The following is a 20,848-nucleotide window of genomic DNA, read 5'->3' on the forward strand; positions in this document are numbered from 1 at the left end:
AAGATGATCAAGGCGCGAGGCCAACCTACTGACCCCTCAGCAGTTTTTGTGTGGAAAAGCTATGCACCGCCTAGGATTCAACTCTTCATGTGGCTTTTGGCACAGAACCGGATTCAGTGTCGCTTCAACCTTCATCGCAAACACATTGTTGACACTCCATGCTGTGAGATCTGTCAGCAAGAAGAGGAAACAACACAGCACATCTTCTCCGCATGCCCCCTGGCGTCTCAGTTATGGCAGAGTCTGCAGATGACACCCCCTCCTCAAAACCTTGCAAATATACAGAATTGGGTGCCTCCTCCTTCAATCCCCAATGACGGTTCCTCAACCTTCATAGCCTTGTGCTGTTGGCAGCTATGGAAGGCCCGAAATAAGAAAGTATTCAGAAACCAAAGCACATCTCTGTCCCAGCTACTCCAAAGCTGTATCTCCTTGGCCGCAAAATAGAGCATCTGCCTTCCTGTCAAGAAGAAACACCTAGTCCAAGTCTGAAAACTTGCATTCCAGGTGGCTCGACAAGGTCAGGGATAGGACTAATGCTCCTGCTGTTGTATTTTTATTTCTTTGCTTGTATCATGCAATCCTTCGTAAAACTCCAAGCCGGGGGAACGCCTCCCCCCGTTAAAGTAAAAAAAAAAACACTGGCGGGGGAGGAGGCGGGGCCGCGGGGGTACACGTAGGAAGAAAGCATGCGCGCGGAGCCTGGGTCACGCTGGAGCACGCAACTGGTCATGGCTTAACGCGGTCAAAAGAAAACAAGTTTACTCTTCAATATTTCTTTTGTCGAGCATGTACTAAAATATTTGTTTATTCCTCAGTTCCTCTCATAACCTTCTGCTCCTGTCTCCTGATGCCCGTTTTCAATTTCCAGGCTTTCCCTTTGTCATCTAAAGCGATGAGAATGACACCGCAACGACTTAGCTTTAATCACGTCGTTTAATAGCGCATACACTAGTCTCCCTTTCCACCTTCTTGTCACGCGTCCGGAAACTTTCCTCTGGTTTTACACATCAGTTAGAGAACAATCTTTGCAACTTTACAAGATCTGTACTCCACCACTCCTTTAGTTTACCACACGTAATGCGTGATGTGTGAACACATCCTCTGAAATTAAACCTCTCTTGCCCTACCTATACACTCTCATCATCTTTTCCACACACTCAACTCAAGCAAACGCATTTTTCAAACCAGAAACCAACAACCGCGCATGTACACCTCAAACGACCGATCGATATCTACACATGTATGCAGCAGCAGCACACAAATCAACTCTCCTACTCCCTACTCATTTCGTTAGAGTCACCAGCATGCAGGTAACTGCAGATTCCTGCTATGAGATGCTGATCACAGTGGCGGTGGCAGCTCTCGGTGGCTCAGGCGACGCACTGCACAAGCCCACACAGCATGCTCACCTCCTGGTCGCTCGCCGGCGGCGGCTTCTTGCCATTGTCACCGTCGTAGCCCTCAGACGGCGCCGCGGGAGATTCTTTAATAATATCGCAGCACTCCTCGAAGCGGTAGCAGGTCACTAGGTGGTCGTTGGCCATGCCGACGGCCTGCATGAAGGCGTAGACCACCGTCGGCCCGACGCCGAGGAACCCCCGCCGCATCAGGTCCTGGCTGATGGCGTCGGCCTTGGCTGTCCGCAGCGGCACCTCCCGCGTGTTCCGGTATCCGCCAACCATTGGCCTGTTGTTGCTCATGAAGCTCCAGCAGTAGCTGTCGAACGATCCGAACTCGTCGATGACCTGTCAGCAGCAGCATATGTAATTAATTGCAGAAAAAAAACAGAGGTCGATAAGAACAAATATTATTTATTGCTAATATATAATGTTTCGGCTCATCAAAATCTAGGTGCGGGGCAGATGGATAGGATAGAATGGCATGCATGATCATATCACCTTACCTTGAGCAACTCGCGTGCGTTTTCAATGATTATGCGCAGCCTGTGTTGCGACAGCAGGGAGCTAGCAGGGCTGCATGGCGCCAAGAACTTCTTCTCGTTCAGCTTCGCCACCAACTGAGGGTCAAAGTTCATGAACACTTCCCTGTGGAGTGTAATTGCTTGTGAGTTTGATTTAGGACCTCTCTGAGATGTTTTGGTGAGCAGTTAAAATCTTAAGTGCTGTGTATGATGAGTTATTTGATTACCTGAAGGTGTCCCTCTTGCTGAGAATTGCAGGCCATGCCATCTCAGCCAGTGCACCAGACAGAGTCAGCATTTCGAACAGTTTCCTGCAGTTTAGGACTAAAAATTGTAACTTTTCAATCCATTGCTGATCATACATTTCAGAAAAAAAAAATTAGCTGATCTGATCGGGTTTAGAGCATACTTGTCGTCATGTACTGGAACTCCCCACTCTTTGTCATGGAAGGCAGCGTAGCAGGGATCTGTTGCAAGGTCAAATCAATGAATTCCTTACAGTCACTGAAAGAGACTGGCCATTCTAGGAGAAGGCTGAATACCTTTATTAAAGGTTTTCAGATTAGATGGCTTTACATTGGAATATTTGATAGGAAATTAAGCATTTCGTCATTCCAGCAAAGATCAATACTAAGCATTTTATTCTTCAGCACTGTGAATATATAGCATTTGAACCTATTGTTCACAGTGCTGAAACCTGACGACTAGGAGCTGAATGTATCTGTTTTTGTTCATGGAAGTAAGGGGTCCCAGCCGAACAGGCAACTATGTGTGTGAACAAAGGTAGCACTGGTAGAAGCCTAGCAGGTAGGAGTAGGACTGACTGATGAGTAGGAACAAATAAGCAAAACCTCCAAAGAACTAGTAGCATTGAAAAGATTGCAAACGTAGCACTACATAAATTATCTATAGTAATCATGGTTTCCAGCTGCTAACCGTACTGAAGAAAAGATGCAAAGTAAAGTTATGCATAAACTAAGAGATCAACAATGATTAAGCATATATCCTTGTAAAGAAAAGCTCGCGATATGGTCACTGCAATTCTTTTCGATCAGCAGAATTTCCTTTGAGGTAACACTCAATTGGAATGGAGTTTGGAAAATTCAGGTCTAGTTAATCATGTGTTAATTCAGAGGCCATCATACTTTTTTTATTGTCCATTGGATACCTAAAGTTGATTATATTCTATCCAGTAGCCAATTTAGCAGATTGATTACTCTGATTTAATTGCAAAAGGCACTATTGACACTTAATTATATTCAGTTCATACTTCAGAGTTTAAACAGTTGTAAATTTAAAAGGGTTGGATGAACTACGTTTTCATAAATATAGTATAGTACTTCCATCATGTAGTTAGTGCGTAATGGAATCCCTTTGGAACATAAAAATTGACAAGTTGCTCGATAACCGACAGCCCACCAAACATATCAGTGCATCTTTTTATTGTATTGTTTATGCCACCAAACGTCTACTGTGATGTCATATATGATCTAATACTCATCAATTGTCCAAGATGGCGGAGGCGTCTTATCATGCATTGCATGGTCACAAAACATCTTGTATTCAAGGGTCAAGACATATATAGTATCATCCACTGAACGTATTTTACTTATTTACCCTAGGACCAGTCAATACAACTCTCTACCGTCGAAAAAAGTGAAAAGCCTATTCGAAAAAAGTGAAAAGCCTATGCTAGCCTCCGCCTGCGCTGGCTGTACATTTTGAAGAGAGAAGAGCAAGGTCTAGCATCTCTAAATTCTTAAGATGGAATAAATTTTTTTTGTTGAGATTAACCACAAATAATGAGAATCAAATGTGATTTTTCCTATTTATGAGAAAAGACAAGGACAGGACCAAACATCAACGTTTTAGCAAGTGTCAGTTTCCATATGAATAGTTTTATAGGAACAAACAACTCGGTCTTCAATCCTAAAAGTACCGTGACAATTATATATAATAGTTTAACAAACATCGCAAATGAAAGCACTCATAAATCACAATCCAACTTTGAAAAATAATGAAAAATATCTAAGGGCTATGGCGGAGTGGGTTTAGCTTCGGATTGTAGATAGAAATATAATCTTTTGAGAAACTGACATAATTTCATGAAAACGACGTATAAGTATAATTAGAGTTATTTAAACTCTAAGATATCATATAGTCTTCCGGCCAAATATCCTAGTGTAGCAAAAACAAAGCATAGATATCGGTTAGATCACCAAGCATATATTTTAAGAACAGATATAAATAGCAAGCACCTAAATTGGAGCTAGGATTTGTTGTATACCCAATCAATACTCCAACCAAATAGATTAGGGAAACTCAACCAACACCTCGTGTGCGGCACTGCCCACACAAGTTGTAACTGACTGAACACTTCGCATCGAGATTTTGTTCCAAGGTCGGCAAAAGCTTTTGTCGAAATATGTACATATGGAACAATTGGAGCACAAAGAGCACACATGGTTATGGAAATACATACCACTTGAATAAACTAGTCGCATTTCTCCAAAAAAACATGTATTGTCTCCTTTAATTTTTCTAGATTATGTAACATTGTACGTATTTTTTTTCTTGCTATAATTTATTACTGTATTATTTGTTCGTCTAGATATAATAATCTAAGAATATATATATATATATATAGTAGATGTTTATCATGACAAAGGTGAAAAGCAGTGGTCTAAAGTTTGTAGTATGTTGTAGGTCCTGTATACAATACATACAAATAACATACAATAAGCTAGTAAATGTATAGGCACTTATTTTGTCTTGACCTTACCGAAAATAGCCATAAAGCGCATGCATGATTTGTTTTGACCACCTACCAGTGTTAGGGGTAACCCAGGGGCACCTCGGCGGTCCCGCTGACGCCGCCGCCGCGGTGGGTTCTCCGTTCAACAAGCCGAACACCGGCGGCACCACCACCTGAACAGTGGCCGCCGCTGCTGCACCGCCTGCAGGCACGACGACGCTGCTGCCACTGCCAGCAACCTTCCTGGACGTCGTCGCCGTCGCCGCCGGCCGCGCGGAGGGAGGGCCGGCAGAGCCCGCCGCCCTCCGCCGCGGAGCCCCCACGGGCGGCCCCGCGGGGCGGCGGCCGATCCGGCCCGTGGACGCCCGGCTGCAGAAGGACTCCGTGGACGCCTCCGACGCGCACGAGACGCTGAGCGAAGACGACGGGTGCACGTACCTGCTGCTGCTGCTGCTACTCCCCCGCCCACCGACGACGGCGCCTGCGGCGCGGCGCAGCAGCATGGACGCCGCGGCGCCCCTTGTCGGGGACGGGGACGACAACGACGGCAGCAGCAGCCTCCTCCTGGCCTTGGCGGCCTGCTTGTCGGCATCGTCCTCGCGCTCGGGAGGAGGAGGAGGCTCCTTGTTGTTGTTGTCCCTGGCCCCCGGCGGCTTCGGAGACTGAGACAGCCTCCGCCGCGCGGCGCCGGGCGCACGGGGAGCCACCGCCGCCGCCGACATGGCGCCGTGGAGCGAGCGAGCTAGCGGCTAGCGAGCGAGGCGTGCCTGGGCTCTCGATCTCGCGTAAAGTGAGCCTGTGTGAGTGTGAGACGACGTCGTGGGCGAAAGCGAGAGACGATCGGAAGGGCGGGGAGCAGGTGATGAGCCGGTTAAGTAGTAGCGGTAGCGGCCGCAGCTAAGCTAGCGTGTTGTAGCATTGTACTGGTACGTCGTACGCGTACAGCAGGGCCGCGCTGCATGCGGTGGGTGGGAGGTGCAGGTGCGCCCGCGGGAGGATCGGAAAAGGAGGGGGGTGATGCGATGCGGACGCGCGCGGTAGGTGCCACGTCGAAACCGTCGTCGTCATGGGTCGGGGGAGAGCTAGCTATATATATACGAACCTTTGATGATGCCCGCAGTTAATCATGCCGTGCGCCGGCCACCGCGATTATGTCGTCAGATCATGCATCAGCAGATCGACGTGCATAGAGAGATCATACAATACAACTCGGCGCCGCGCGCGCGCGGCCGGCGGCGGCGGGCGGCGCCACGCACGAAAGTGACGAGACCACGCCATGCATTGTCGGAGCACGCGTACGTCGGCCAGGTGCAACTACCGATCGAGCGGCCCCGTCTGGTGAGAGTAGTGTTAGACGAGACGACGCCAGTGGCCGGATGCTCGTACGAGCGGATCTGAGATGAAAACTCGGCGTGCTGGCCGGAACCCCCGGACGGACGTCTGTACCGGCTAGACGTGTATATGGTGCAAGCAGGGATATTATTTCTGATGGATGAGAGCCTGGCTGGTACTGGAGTGGAGATCGATCCAGCTCGTGCACCCTGAAACGGTGTTGGCGAAAGACCCGGTGACCGAATTAGATGTTCATGTCATATACTGATATATATGAGCTCCATCGGAGCCTCAGATGACATTCCTTTTGTCATATATATAGACTTCTTTTCAATCTGACGATGTCATGAAAAAAATGAATTCCTCTCACAGCTGCTCTAGCTTCTAGCAACAATGCAAGGTTGCCAAATAAATAATGAAGAGAGTTTTCTATCGGATTAGCTAGGTGTGCTTATTGACTGCTTATTCTTCACACACTGTTGTATATATATTTTTTATATGGCAGTGGCCCACATAATATGGAGCATCATTCTAAGAGAGTAACACCTTCAGTTTGTTGTATTCTCTCTTATATATATATAGTAAATACTACATTCCATTCATTAATTTTCTATCACAAAACTATCATCAGCCGTGGTACGTGTAATCATACCCGAAGTTAGGTAGGGTGTGTGAGTGTGCGCTCATGTATGTGAGTATCTGCATCTTAACTGGATCTCGAAAAAAATAGGATTTAGAAATTATTTTGGACAAAGTTTCGATCAAATATTGGGAATATAAATCATCCATAACTTTTAAATTGTTGAGATTACATATGAAAATTATAGTAATACATTTTGTCTTGAAAAATACTTTCATAAAAGTACATATATTATTTTAAAAATATTTTTATTTTATAAAATAAGATGTTAAAGTTGTGTTTTGGAGACTATATCGCTGTGCTAAACAATTTCTAAATTGAGGGAGTATTAGTGGTCAATCATGGTGGATCCCCCTTCACCAGCTAACTTTCTATGCAACATGGAGCCATGGAGGCCTCTTTTGAATTCCCGGCCCGCGTGAAACTCATGAGGACCAGCCATGAAACGTATACCATCATCGAATCCAACACGGTACCGTACCGTAAAAGTAGTTGTGAACACATTGCTATAGGTGCGACATATATTAAGGACATGAGAAATGTTGACTAGACTTAGTAAACATATAAGCTGTATTTGGGACTGCTCCAACATTCACAAATTCTATCGTGAAACAGTTTCACAAAAAAAAAATAGAGTTCTGGAATACTTTTTTAAGTGTTCTTACAATTTTACTTTTTTTCTTAAACAGAGTACGTTGAGTTGAAACTGTTTGACTAAAGAAACGTAGAGCTAAACAACGTACTCCATCAGCTTGCTAGCCTTCAGCAACCGCGCTAGCTCTGACTGATGATAAGCTATTCATTGAGCACATATGAGGTACGATTGTTCCTAGCAACAGTACAAGTCAAAGCAACTACTTCTCGTCTTCTAGGAGCAGAATCAATTAGGCTAACTTTTCCCATCAGTTAGTTCATCCGTCTTAAGATCGATGGTGGCTTAGTTTAACTCTGTACATGTGTTTAATAATAGGGAATCTACACACTATCATAATACCCGGCCTAGCTAGTTACCTAGTAACTTAACCGTACAGATGCCATGGATTTTGTATGAAATTTTCAGGCGAACGGTTGGTGGTGGAGGTACTTATATATTCATATATTGGAGGCCTAAGGTGGCTGTGGCCTTATTATATGCACAAGCTGGGGTATTTTTTTTGAAACAAGTATACTCAATTTGGAATGGATATATACACCTGCTAGTAGAAAGGTACCGACATGTTCCTTCTGTCACTCCGCAAGCAACATACGTGTATATAGTAAGCAGCCGTATACAGTAAGCAGCTTGTTCTTTCTCTGGTTGCACATTCTGTGTTTTATAAGACGGGAGCAGGTGAAATGTAATAAGCCTTTCAACGACTGATATATTGACAAACAAACAAATGGCATATTTTCTTTTTCCTTTTTCTTCTGTCCATACTCCGGCCACTAGCATCGCACTGTACTTCTGTTAGACGAGCGAAGTTTTGTTTGACCTCATATATTTCCATATGGCAATTGGCATTATCAAGCGTTGTAGAAACATCCCTACAGAACGTATAAATAATGTGATGGCAACGGTTCTCTAATCTGCTCATGGTGGACCGAAATTGCATCTCCAACATACAGATTCCTAGCTTGTACCTGAAGATGATATCAATGTTATTTGGCCCATACGCATATACCGCTTTTTCAACTTTTGATGAAACCCACAAAAAATCTTGTACGTAGGAAGAACGTTGAAGGCTTTCAAGCTGGTGTGGGATACGCGCGCGCAGATAAGAATATGAATACTGACGATGTACAAGTAAAAAATCTCGACAAAGTTAAGGCAGCCTGATACACCTAGTATGTTTCAAGCGCCCCACAGCTTAAATGCAAGCAATTAGTATATTAAAAGATGCCACACATTCAGCTAAATCAGTTCACTTTGCGGCTGAAATGCCATTGCTAGAGCCATCTCCACAAGTGCGAACATGATAGACCAGCTCATTGTGCAGAGAGCGTTGACTCTTCATATATAGCATTCGAAAATGGCACCTGCAAGAACCAGAAACCAACTTGGAGTTAACAAAGTCATCAGCAAGGGAACAAGAAGGATCTTGTAGCTTGTTCACGAGTAAACAAATAAGCTTGTCAGCTAGCGATCATTTGCTTTGATTCGAGGTGTTGAGACATTGGCATCAGATGGTGAAATTAAGTACAGCAAAACAAACAAAGAGCAGACATGATAGAGGCACCTGTCTTACTAATCAGTGGTCTAGTAGTTTATACGGAGTAGCTTGGTATGAACTTTTTGAAGATTAGCATATATCTCAATGTCAATCAAATCCTACAGCATTACTAACTAATACTCGTTTTTTCGTGTGAAGATAAAATAGTACCCAAAAAATTCTAACTTGTTGAAAATTGTAACAGGTGTCCATTGTCCAGTGTTGGTAATATTCCAAGTTTATATAGTGCAATTAATTCCAATTCCCTCTGCAAGCCTTTAAGAATCTATCCGAACAAGTTTTGTGAAAAGTTACATTTTTGAAGGGATATCAAAAGGAAACAAGTTTTGGATGTTTGGCCGCATCTAAACAGACCCTATATATAGAGATCTGACAACCATTCTGTAGTGCACTAAAGCTAGCAATCTCATACTTGGGACTCTACATGTCACATTTATCTGGTATCAACTTGGTAGCATTAAATTGGAAGACTCGCAGCTTCCACATAAAGTAGATTTTCTTATGATAATCCAAAGCCGGATTTCCGGATCTTTCAAAAAAAAACAAATGGACATGACTAACTGGAAGACCTACCATGGCAATCAAAGCAACCAAATAAACTCAGGCCTTGTTTAGTTCCGAAAAGTAAAAAGTTTTCGGTACTGTAGCACTTTCGTTTGTTTATGACAAATATTATCCAATCATGGACTAACTAGGATCAAAAGATTCGTCTCGTGATTTACAGCTAAACTGTGTAATTAGTTTTTGTTTTCGTCTATATTTAATATTTCATGCATGTGTCACAAGATTTGATGTGACGGGAAATCTTGAAAACTTTTTGGTTTTCAGTCATATAGAGATCATATCCATCGGCGCCGCGGCCGGGCGGCGCCATGCACGAAAGTGACGAGACCACGCCATGCATTTTGTCGGAGCACGTCTCTGCCTGCAGGGTGCAACCGATCGAGCCGCCCGTACGTCTGGTGAGACCGTGAGAGTACCGAGTTGGCTAGGTTTCTCTCTCTGCTTAGGCCTCTCGCTTGAGCCATTTTCGCGCTTGTTTGTGTACTTCGGTTTGTTTTCCTCTTAATAAAATACGGGCACACATCCTGTCGCGAAAAAAAAAATGAAAACTCGACCTGGCCCGGACCCCGGACGTCTGTACCGGGCAGACGGTGCACGCAAGCAGCAGGGATTTCTGATCGATATGAGATGCACACGCATGGCGCGGCAGCTGTATATTTGTATATGTACTTGTTTCCTGACCCCCGGCTGGTACTGCAGATCGATCGATCGAGCTGGTGCACCCTGAAACGACCGGTGACCCGAATTAGCAGCTGATTCATTTCATAGATATACCGATAAGCTCTGAGCCTCCTCTGATGATGATATTCCTTTCTTGTGTCACAGACTTCATTTCGATCTGATTGATGACCGCATGGAAAATGAATTCCTGTCACGGCTCTAGCTATACATACACTAGCAACAATATAATGCAAGGTGCCAAATAAATAATGAAGAGACTTTAAAAAAAACAATAATAATGAAGAGACTTTCTATATATCGATGTTAGGGTGCCTATTCATTGTTGTATACACACATTTTATATGACAGCGTGGACCACATTATTGAGCATCATTCTAAAAGAGTAACCTTCCGTGTATTCTCTATCACGTACTATATATATTAAACTCTGTATCACAACAATATCTTGGCGGGGCCGTCGTACTCGTACGTGTAATCATAATTCTGAAGTTGTTTACATACCTCTTTTGGTTTTCTGGTGGATCGGGTCCCGTTTCAACCAGCTAGCTTTTCATGCAACATGAAGGTTTCTTTTTAGTTCCCGCGTAAAACTCACGCGGAGCAGCTAAGCTAGCCATGGAAACGTAACACTCCTGCATTATACCTAATATACTCTCTCCGTCCATTAGTCTCCTTCGTTTAAGCCTTGTGCACAGAGACCAAGAAGCATGAAAGACTCACGTCTTTTCAGTAAATTATTGTGGTCCAATTAATCTAATTAATGTGCATGCCTGCATGCAACCAATGAACAGTCAAGATGGCCCAAGTCCTGCATGGAGACGTGTGCAGACATCCAAGGAATGGCCATAATTACAGTCGATCACCTCAAGATGATGGAGATAATTGGAAGAAAAATTTTTGCTTAAATGATTGAGATAAATAGACGGAGGGAGTAATTCATATCTAAAAGTGGCTGGGCAGCCACCTCTACAAATACTTTATTTCTATAGAGGTAGTGAGGTAGAGATAGCTGGCCCCATCGTCTATACAAATCATCAGAGACAGATCCAGCAGTGGGGCGAGCGGGGCTCTAGCCCCCCTCCCTTCCTACCCACCCACCCAGTGCCGAACCCATGGAGACCAAATTTTTGTCATGGATGCACCTTGAGGAGTGGGCTAAAGTTGTCTAGCCCCCCCCCCCCCACACACACACACACACCTTAACATTATCTTAGATCCGTTTCTGTGCAAATCATTACAATAGTAGTGATCTATGTCTGAGACAGTCAAGTGAGTATGTAACGACACACATTAAGAACATGAGAAATATTGAGTGGAACTTGTAAACAGCATGTAATGTGGCATATACTATTGAAGGGTCGAGATGGCGGACTAGAGAGGGGTGAATAGTCCTTTCTAAAACTTATCGCGCCGGCTAACCGAAACAAATGCGGAATTAAAACTATCGGTCTAGCCAAGACTACACCCCTCTATCTAAGTTCTCTAGCACCTTGCAAAAGATCCTAAACAAGAAAACAAGGTGCTACCTTAGCAAGAGCTCACCTAACTAATTCTAGAAGTAAGGTCACACAAACCTATGCAACTAGTACTTTGCAAACCGGGAGAGCTCCTACACAAACTAGTGAGGCAAAGCGCACAAAGCCTAAGCTCACTAGCAAGCTCAATAAGAAGGCAACTAATGCCAAATTAGAGAGCGCAACTTACTTAGCTACACAAACTAAGCAATGTGACTAATAAGGTTACACAAACCGAATTAGCCACGCAAGGGAACTACTTCTAGCTACACAAGCAAGAAGGTAACTAGCAAGCTACACAAGCTAAACTAATTACAAAAGCAGCTACACAAGCACAAGTATATAAAGAATGTAAATACAAGCTCGTGTATAGCGAATGCAAACCACCGAGAAGAGTAGACAATGTTGACACGGTGATTTTTACCGAGGTTCACTTGGTTGCCACCAAGCTACGTCCTCGTTGTGGCGATACACCCACTTGATGGATCACGAGCTAATTGGCATTCCAAAGCCAAACCCTCAGCGGGTGCCGCACATCCACTCTCAAGATGGGGATCCTCCAAGCCACAAGCAATCCACTAGAGTTGCTCTTCGCGATCCCCGCGGGGTGAGCACCGTACCCCTCACAATCTCTTCTCCGGAGCACCGCACAATCTCCTTGCGTGCTTCGACGGAGTCACAAGCCAGCCGTCTAGGAGGTGGCAACCTCCAAGAGTAACAAGCACCACCGGCTTGCAACACGAACACCTAGTGCCACTCGATGCAACCTCTCAATGTAACGCACAAGAATCACTCACTCACTATTGATTCGCACTCTTGCAAGCACAAGTGAGTTAGAGGCTTTCCTAGCACTCCCCAAGCATGGACACTAAGTCCCAAGGGTGCTCAGCACCAGCCAAGGCCGGCCACCACTTCTATTTATAGCCCCAAGGGCTAAACTAGCCGTTGCCCCTTCACTGGGCAAAACACGTGGGCACCGGACGCTCACAGGGAGCTACCGGACGCTCAACCCCCAGCATCCGGTGCTCAGGCGTCAGCCACGTGTCACTAGCCGTTTGAACTCGACCGTTGCTGCCAACGGCTACCACGCACTTGCGCCTGACACAGCACCACCGGACGCTCAACTAGTCCACACCGGCCGCGTCCGGTGCACACCGGACCCGTGCGCAGAGAGCTCCGCAAACTCGTAGGGTCACCGGACGCAAGCCACCGGACGCACCCTGAGCGTCTGGTGCTCACCGGTCAGACACTCCTCGTGCGCACTCGCTGACGTCACACACCACCAGACGCTCGAACAGTAACCTCCCAGCGTACGGTGCCAGCGTCCAGTGCGCTCTGCACACCTGAGCCACAGACACCACACCGGACGCTTTGGACCAGCGTCCGGTGCGAGAAACACTCCCGCAACTTCTCCAAATTTCCCACCGGCGCAATAGAAAATATACACTTAATTTTCTCAAAAGCGCCGAATCTCACCTCGCAAGCTCGGCGGGAGGGAGAGAGGAACCCACACCCCTCTCAACCCTAGGAACTCCACCTCCTTTGCAAATGTGCCAACACCAACAAGTGTACACCACCATGTGCAAGTGTGTTAGCATTTCACAAACATTTTCCCAAAGGAGTTAGCCTCTCAACTTGCCACGCCACTTGATCCTAACACGTATGCAAAGTTAGATCGCTCAAGTGGCACTAGATGACAGATATGCAAACAAGTTTGCCCCTCTTGATAGTACGGCCATCTATCCTAAATCCGGTCATAAACTTCTCTACACACCTATGACCGGTGAAATGGAAATGCCCTAGGTTATACCTTTGCCTTGCGCTTTCCATTCCATCTCCTCCAATGTTGATGCAACACATGCACCAACCAATCACCAAATGATATGATCCACTTCATATCATCACGTGACCGTATTGGTTCATCGATCTTGACCTCACTTGCTCTTCACCATTGCCTCGGTCCATCGGCGCCAAGTCTTGCTCAAGCTTCACCGTCACACGCGGTCCCTCACTTCAAAGCCTCTGACTTGCCCTTCACTCTTGCAATCGGTCCATCAAGCCAAGCCTCATCTTGATCTTCTCCACCTTGGTCACATGACTCCTTGTCATGTCTCTCATATGCAATGAGCTCCTCTATCATCACATCATCACCTGTGGACTAATCTCCTGTGTATCTCACATAAACACTATTAGTCTACCTAAGTTGTCACTCAATTACCAAAACCAAACAAGGACCTTTCAACTATCCATGTATATATATCAGGTTCAACAACTGCACCCTAAGCAAGACTATTGATTGGCATGTGAGCGTCAATATATGTATTGACGTGTAACTTTTCTTCTTTGTTGAATCCTCCTTCGCTGCCTTTGCCCCTACCGCCCGCGACACCCATTGACATCTCCTAATAATCCATATTGGAGGAGTCAACATGATGTCCTGTCGCTGCCAACCTCACCCACCACCTAACTGTCCACCCCCACTATTTGGCCCATGCCCTCCCTTAATCCCAGTTGGAGTTGGAAGAGGTAGACTAACGCCCCCATCGCCAACTCCTCTACTCGGCGTTGCCTCCGACGCTCATCAAAATACTATACCATCACCAGGCCTACAACCGCAGTTTGCCCCCTTCTTCTAAGGCCAAAGATGCTTCATTCCCTAATGATGGGGCGTCGTTGCCAGATTTCAAGGGGTTGTTGTCTACTTCCTCCGCCTCCAACCTCGTGAGTCCATGACAGTGCGTTCCCTGAGCATCAACATATCAGCCATAGTGGACGTGATTGTGGATGCTCCTAGGCTTCAGAAATCAGAACAAATTGCACTAAAAAGTGCATAGAAATTGAACAAAGATACATATAGATAGATAGATTGATGGATGGATGGATAGAGCTTGACCATTAATTCACCAAAAATTCAAACCACGTTTGCAAGTTCTTCGCTGGACATCAATGCACCAAAAAAATCTTGACAGCAGACAATCTATGAAATGGTCAAACAATCCTACTTTGTATATTATACATATGCATGATCAATCCAGAAACACCCAAACGCCTCTATAAGACTTTCCCTTCACCAAAGAGGTCTAGACCATCGATCTGCCCTGGTTTGATTTCTTGGCATCTCCCGAAACCTGGATCTGTCAGGAACATCTACTGTGTGGACTGTGGAGGAAAGCAAAAAAATCATACAATCCAGAAGAGGAAGCAAAGGGATTTTTAAAGCATTATAGTTTATTTTTATGGAAAATTTGAAAGGAGCACAATGGAAGAACTTCAAAGTTGCAAAAAAAATCAAAGAACCTTTTAAAATGCATCTTTCCAGCCTTTATAGCTCGAACCGTCGACTTATTCAACCTTCCCCAACGTGCATCGATCATCTGGTGACTGAAGAATGTAACTCTGTCAATCCTTGATGAATGAATGAAGTCCTTGAATCGCAAAAAAAAGACTTATTCAACCTTGAGTCAAAATGTGTGGGGGGCACCTGACAACTAAAGGCCACTTGGAGCACCATATATACCAGTATTCTCACTTTCATCAGTTTTCTAAATTATACTCCCTTTCATCAGTTTTCTAAATTATACTCCCTCTATTCGTGAAAGCTTCAACTCATATAATCCATGCTAGTCAAAATTTTTAAGTTTGACCAACTTTATAGAAAAAAACATCAATATCTATAACATAAAATGAATATCTTATAAAAATATATTTTATGATAAATCTAATGGTATTAATTTGATACTATAAATGTTAGTTTTTTTCTAGAAATTTGGTTAAAGTTTAAAAAGTTTGACTTAAGATAACTCTAGAAGTTGAAGCTTTCGGAACAGATGATGTACAAGATTTTGGGATGTGCAACCCTCAGGATTCCTGTACACTATTTTCCGTGAAAATTCTGCATTCCAAATAGAGGGCGCGCGAGTGTGGTATGGTTTGACAAAACTGCATGCAGTAGACGTTGCTTCAAGCAGGGGTTCCTAGGAACAGTACAAGTCAAAGAAACTAACTACTTCTCGTCTTCTCGGAGCAGAATCAAATTAGGCTAACTTTTTCCCATCAGTTAGTTCATCCGTCTTAAGCTGGTGGCTTAGTTTAACCCCTGTGCATGTGTTTAATAATGGGGAATCTACACACTATCATGTCATACCCTTAGCCGTACAGATACCATGGATTTTGTATGAAATCTTCAGGCGAACGGTTGGTGATGCAGCTACTTGTATATCCGCATTGGGGGCCCTAGCTAGGTGGTGGGCTGGCGGCCTTATTGTCCTAAATTTATAATAGAATGTATATACATGTTGGGGCATTTTTTTTGAAGGGCAAATTTAGATTGGATATATAATGTACTACAAGTAGAGAGGCATTTTTTTAAGCAGTTATACCCAATTTGGCAATTTATATTGGATACCTAAATGTACTATACAAGTGTAAAGGGGTACCGACATGTTCCGTCTCACTCACTTCGCAAGAGTTTTAAAAAAACAAAATAAATACCGTAGCTCTTTCATTTGTATTTGATAAATATTCTTCAACTATAGACTAAGTAAGTTCAAAAGATTCGTCTCGTAAATTATAGGTAAATTATGCAATTAGTTATTTTTTTATTTATATTTAATGTTCTATGTATGTACCGTAAGATTCGATGTGACGAGAAATTTAAAAAAATTCAAAATTTTTTTGAAAACTAAACAAGGCCATACGGATATAAAGTAAGCAGCCTGTTCTTTCTCTGGTTGGGACGTTGTTGGGCATTCTGCTTTTTTATATTAAGAAATGTTTGGTCGGCTAAAATTTAACAGATATTATAGCATATTTATAATTATAGATTATAGCAATTAGTGTCCAATCATAAACTAATTAGGCTTAAAAAATTATCTCATAAATTATTCTCTTTCTCTGACTATATTTTAGTTTTATAAATAGTCTATATTTAGACTCAGCCACTTTTTTACTCGTATACTTGTTAGACGAGCAAAATTTTGTTTGACCTCATATATTTGCACAAGCGTGATAGAAACAACCCTGCAGAACGTATAAAGGTAATAGCAAGGGTTCCTCTAATCTGCTCATGGATTCCAAAGTGCATCGCTACCATAGAGCCTTTTTTTAGCTTTAGATGATGCAACCGACGCAGAGTCCTGTCCTGTCCGTAGGAACTAGAACGTAGAAGGCTTTCAAGCAGGTGTGCGATACGCGCAGATAAGAATCAAACCCGACCATGTACAAGTAAAAAATCTCAACAAAGGCAGTCTTGTACACCGGTACAGTATGTTTCAAGCGCTCCACAGGTTAAGTATATGCCATCAGTATTTTGGAAGATGCCACACATTCAGTTAAATCAGTTCATTTTGCGGCTGAAATGACATTGCTAGAGCCTTCTCCACAAGTGCAAACATGATAGACAAACGCATCCTGCAGAAGAACGTTGACACTTCATAGCATTCGAAAATGGCACCTGCAAGAACCAGAAGCCAACTTGGAATTAACAAAGTTATCAGCAAGGGAACAAGGAGCTTGTAGCTTGTTCACGAGTAAACAAATAAGCTTGCCACCTAGCAATCATTTGCTTTGATTCCAGGTGTTGGGACATTGGCATCAGATGGCGAAAATAAGTACAGCAAAACAAACAAAGAGCAGACATGGAAGAGGCAGCTGTCTTACTAATCAGTGGTCTAGTAGTTTATAGCTTGGTATGAACTTTTTGAAGATAAGCATAATAAGCATATATCTTTGTCAATCAAATCCTGCATTGCTAACTAATACTCATTTTTTAGTATGCAGATAAAATAGTACCCAAAAAAATCTAACTTGTTGCAAGTTGTAAGAGGTGTTCATTGTCCAATGTTGCTAATCTTCCAAGTGTATATCAAAAGGAAACTATAGATATCTGACAACCATTCTGCAGTGCACTAAAGCTAGCGATCTCATACTTGGGACTCTACATGTCACATTTATCTGGTATGAAATGAACTTGGTAGCACTAAATTGGAAGACTTGCGGCTTCCACATATGGATTTCTAAACAAGTGGACATGACTAACTGAACGACCTACCATGGCAACCAAAGCAACAAAATAAACACAACTGCAAGACACACATCCATAAAGTTCTTCAAAAGGGCAGTTCAGCTATGAAATTTTGTATTGACTAGAAAGGTAATAAAAGGATTGATGCCCACTACCCAGATATAGTAAAACTTACCCCAGCAGTCCTCTTCCATGCCACTTTCTTGGTGTAATTGTTAAATTCATTGCTGACCCCTGGCGAATGATGACTAAAGATACATGACTATCCTCATTGGAAAGAGCTTCAGAGACGAGCCTTTCCTGCAATTGATCACCAGCTTCCACATTCCCAAACTTTACTATCTCATCTCCAAGTTGCAAACCATCCACAGAAGCAGGAGAACCATCTGTGATTTCATCAATCATGGCAAAAGGAAGTTTGGACACATGGTCCTCTTCCATAGGTTCACTTTGAGATGATCCAATGTGTGAAGGACTTGTTGTATCTGCATGAAATCAAATATCACAGAGATCAGAACTTTAATCACTTTCAGTTCAACAAGTCCCTGGGCCATCTTTGGTTAACTGGATGCCTTGGGTATAACATATATTTTTGCATAAACAGAGATTTATCATAATAACAACATGGCTATTGCATACTAAAATTTAAGATCATTATTATCACTTGATTTTTTTTCTAAATATTGTTTAACTTGATTATTCTATATTTCTGCCCTTACTCCTTCAAAACCAACAAGTTGGGTAGGCTAGAGTTGAAACCCAACATGAGCCCCTAGTCATGGTTCAGGTACGTCGATAGCTGCTTTCTAAGCACTCCTATCTAAACAAAGATCTCTAGGTATATTCTAACCCTTTAAATCTCTTTTTATTGCCTCCCCCCATGTCAGCTTCGGTCTTTCTCTACCTCTCCTCACATTGATATCTCGACTTAGGACTCCACAATGCACTGGTGCCTCAGAAGATCTCCTTTGGACATGGCCAAACCACCTCAACCTATGTTGAACAAGCTTTTCTTCAATTGGTGCTACCCCTAGACGGCCGCGTATATTATCGTTCCAAACTCGATCCATCCTTGTGTGACCACAAATCCAACGTAACATACGCTTTTCCGAGACACTACGTTGTTGGACATGTCGTCTTTTTGTAGGCCAACATTCTGTTCCATACAACATAGCGGGTCTAATCGCTGTTCTATAAAACTTGCCTTTAAGCTTTTGTGGTACCCTCTTGTCACAGAGAATGCCAGATGCTTGGCACCACTTCATCCACCCTGCTTTGATCCTATGGCAAACGTCTGCATCAATATCTCCATCCTTCTATAGCATTGATCCTAGATAACAAAAAGTATCTTTCTTAAGCACCACTTGACCTTCCAAACTCACCTCTCCCTCCTCGTGTGTAGCATTGCCAAAGTCGCATCTCATGTATTATGTTTATTATGTTTAGTTCGACTTACTCTAAAACCTTTGGACTTGGTTTGCTGCCACAACTCCAGTTTCCTATTTACTCTTGGCTTTCATCAACTAGCACTACATCATCTGCAAAAAGCATACACCAAGGGATGTTCCCTTGAATGTCCCTAGTCACTTCATCCAATACCAAGGCAAAGAGATACGGGCTCCAGGCTGACCCTTGATGAAGTACTATTTCAATTGGGAAGTAATCTGTGTTACCATCATTTGTTCGGACACTAGTCACGGCATTATTGTACATGTCCTTGATGAGGGTAACATGGTTGGGACTTTATGTTTGTCCAAAGCCCACCACATAACATTCCTTGGCATTTGCAGAACTATAAAAATGAATATCATATCATAAAAGATCATATCTATTCAAATTATTTTACATTTCAAATCTCATCTAGATTCTTGGTATTTTAGAAAATTCAATTGGACAAAGATTCAACAGGTTGCAGCATGCTACCGTTTGACAAGATACTGTTTGTATACTTACCAGACCTCCTCGAGGTTGATTGCTCATTCCTTGATAGCTTTGCTGAGTGTAAAATCTCCAGATTTTTATCAATTTTGTTCGTAACATCCTTGTGATCATTTCGCAATTCTGCAACAAGCATCAAACAATGTAAAATGGAAAGCATAACATTATACAACCACAACAAAGCCTTTTAGTCTATAGATAAAACCCAGCATGAGCCACCAACAAGAAGGGGAACAAAGGAAATGTATTTGAAGCAGACACATAAGACAACCAATCCACATTTTTAAATACATTTTAACAGCAAAGATAATTTTCTTTTACTCTACACTGTAAGCTCATGAGTCCAGCACAATCGAGTCTCTATCCTCTATCCCAATAGGCTTATACGGTCATACCTCGCCCACCTTTGGATGAAAACCCTAGCATTTTGTAGAAATTTATTAAATTTTTCAGCTGTGGACAACAGCAAAAGCATCGCATTTGTACTCTACCAGACTGCATCATCAGGCCACAGGCTTACTAGTGCCCTGTTAAGCAGAACAGGACTCTTGCAGCAACTCAATAGCCTACTGGACCAACTCATTCAATCAATTACACTAAGATCCCCTTTTCCTGGCTCCCCAAAAGCACCAAATTCTACTCCACCCATGGCAAATAGATTGAAGATGCATGCAAGTTGATAAACTAAACAGCTGGTTGAATAATTCTTATCACGAGTGAACATATAGCTCGCTAAACTGTAAGATATTGCGTCGCAACGAAAATCGAGCACAGCAATGGATACCAGCGAGCCTCCGGCGCTGGGCGAGCACGTTCGGGATGTCGATGTCGGACCTGGGGAAACCCTAAACCAACCGAGCCAAAACAAACAACGATTAGCGCTTAAACTGCGAAACTGAGAAGAAACTTCGGGTTTAGGCTAGGGTTTTGCGGATCTTAGGGGTACCTCGGCGTCGACGAGACCGCCGGTAATGCCCGGCCCGCCGGGCTCGGTGAGGCGGGCGATGATGGCGTCCATCTCCGCCTCCAGGCCACCCCGCTGATCCATCAGCTTCATCGTCTCCGCCTTCACGTCCGGCGCCACCATGATCCCTCCCTCCCCCTCTCTCGTCTGCAGCCGCGCAAGGAAACGGGACTGGTTCGCGAATCGTACTCAACGAGTCAGCGGTCTCTCAAGTCTCAACTCGTGTGGTGTGCAAGCAAGTCATGGACGGTTCGGTGGAATGACTGCGCACCGTTCGATCTGAAGCTAGTGGCTCAGATCGGAT

At 43.7% G+C, this 20,848-nt stretch overlaps 1 protein-coding gene and 1 pseudogene across 1 annotated transcript; both read right to left on the reverse strand.

Moving 5' to 3' along the window:
- LOC8060256 lies at nucleotides 978–5,670 on the reverse strand (annotated as a pseudogene).
- LOC8060257 (26S proteasome non-ATPase regulatory subunit 9) lies at nucleotides 16,816–20,790 on the reverse strand. The gene is made up of 5 exons (XM_002462344.2): nucleotides 20,527–20,790; nucleotides 20,365–20,425; nucleotides 19,596–19,703; nucleotides 17,818–18,127; nucleotides 16,816–17,072 (listed from the first exon to the last, which is right to left on the reverse strand). The coding sequence occupies exons 1-5, from the start codon at nucleotides 20,665–20,667 to the stop codon at nucleotides 17,051–17,053; spliced, it is 642 nt and encodes a 213-aa protein (XP_002462389.1). The 5' UTR covers nucleotides 20,668–20,790; the 3' UTR covers nucleotides 16,816–17,050.

Source organism: Sorghum bicolor, chromosome 2, assembly GCF_000003195.3.
Source record: "Sorghum bicolor cultivar BTx623 chromosome 2, Sorghum_bicolor_NCBIv3, whole genome shotgun sequence".
Taxonomy (NCBI): Eukaryota; Viridiplantae; Streptophyta; class Magnoliopsida; order Poales; family Poaceae; genus Sorghum; species Sorghum bicolor.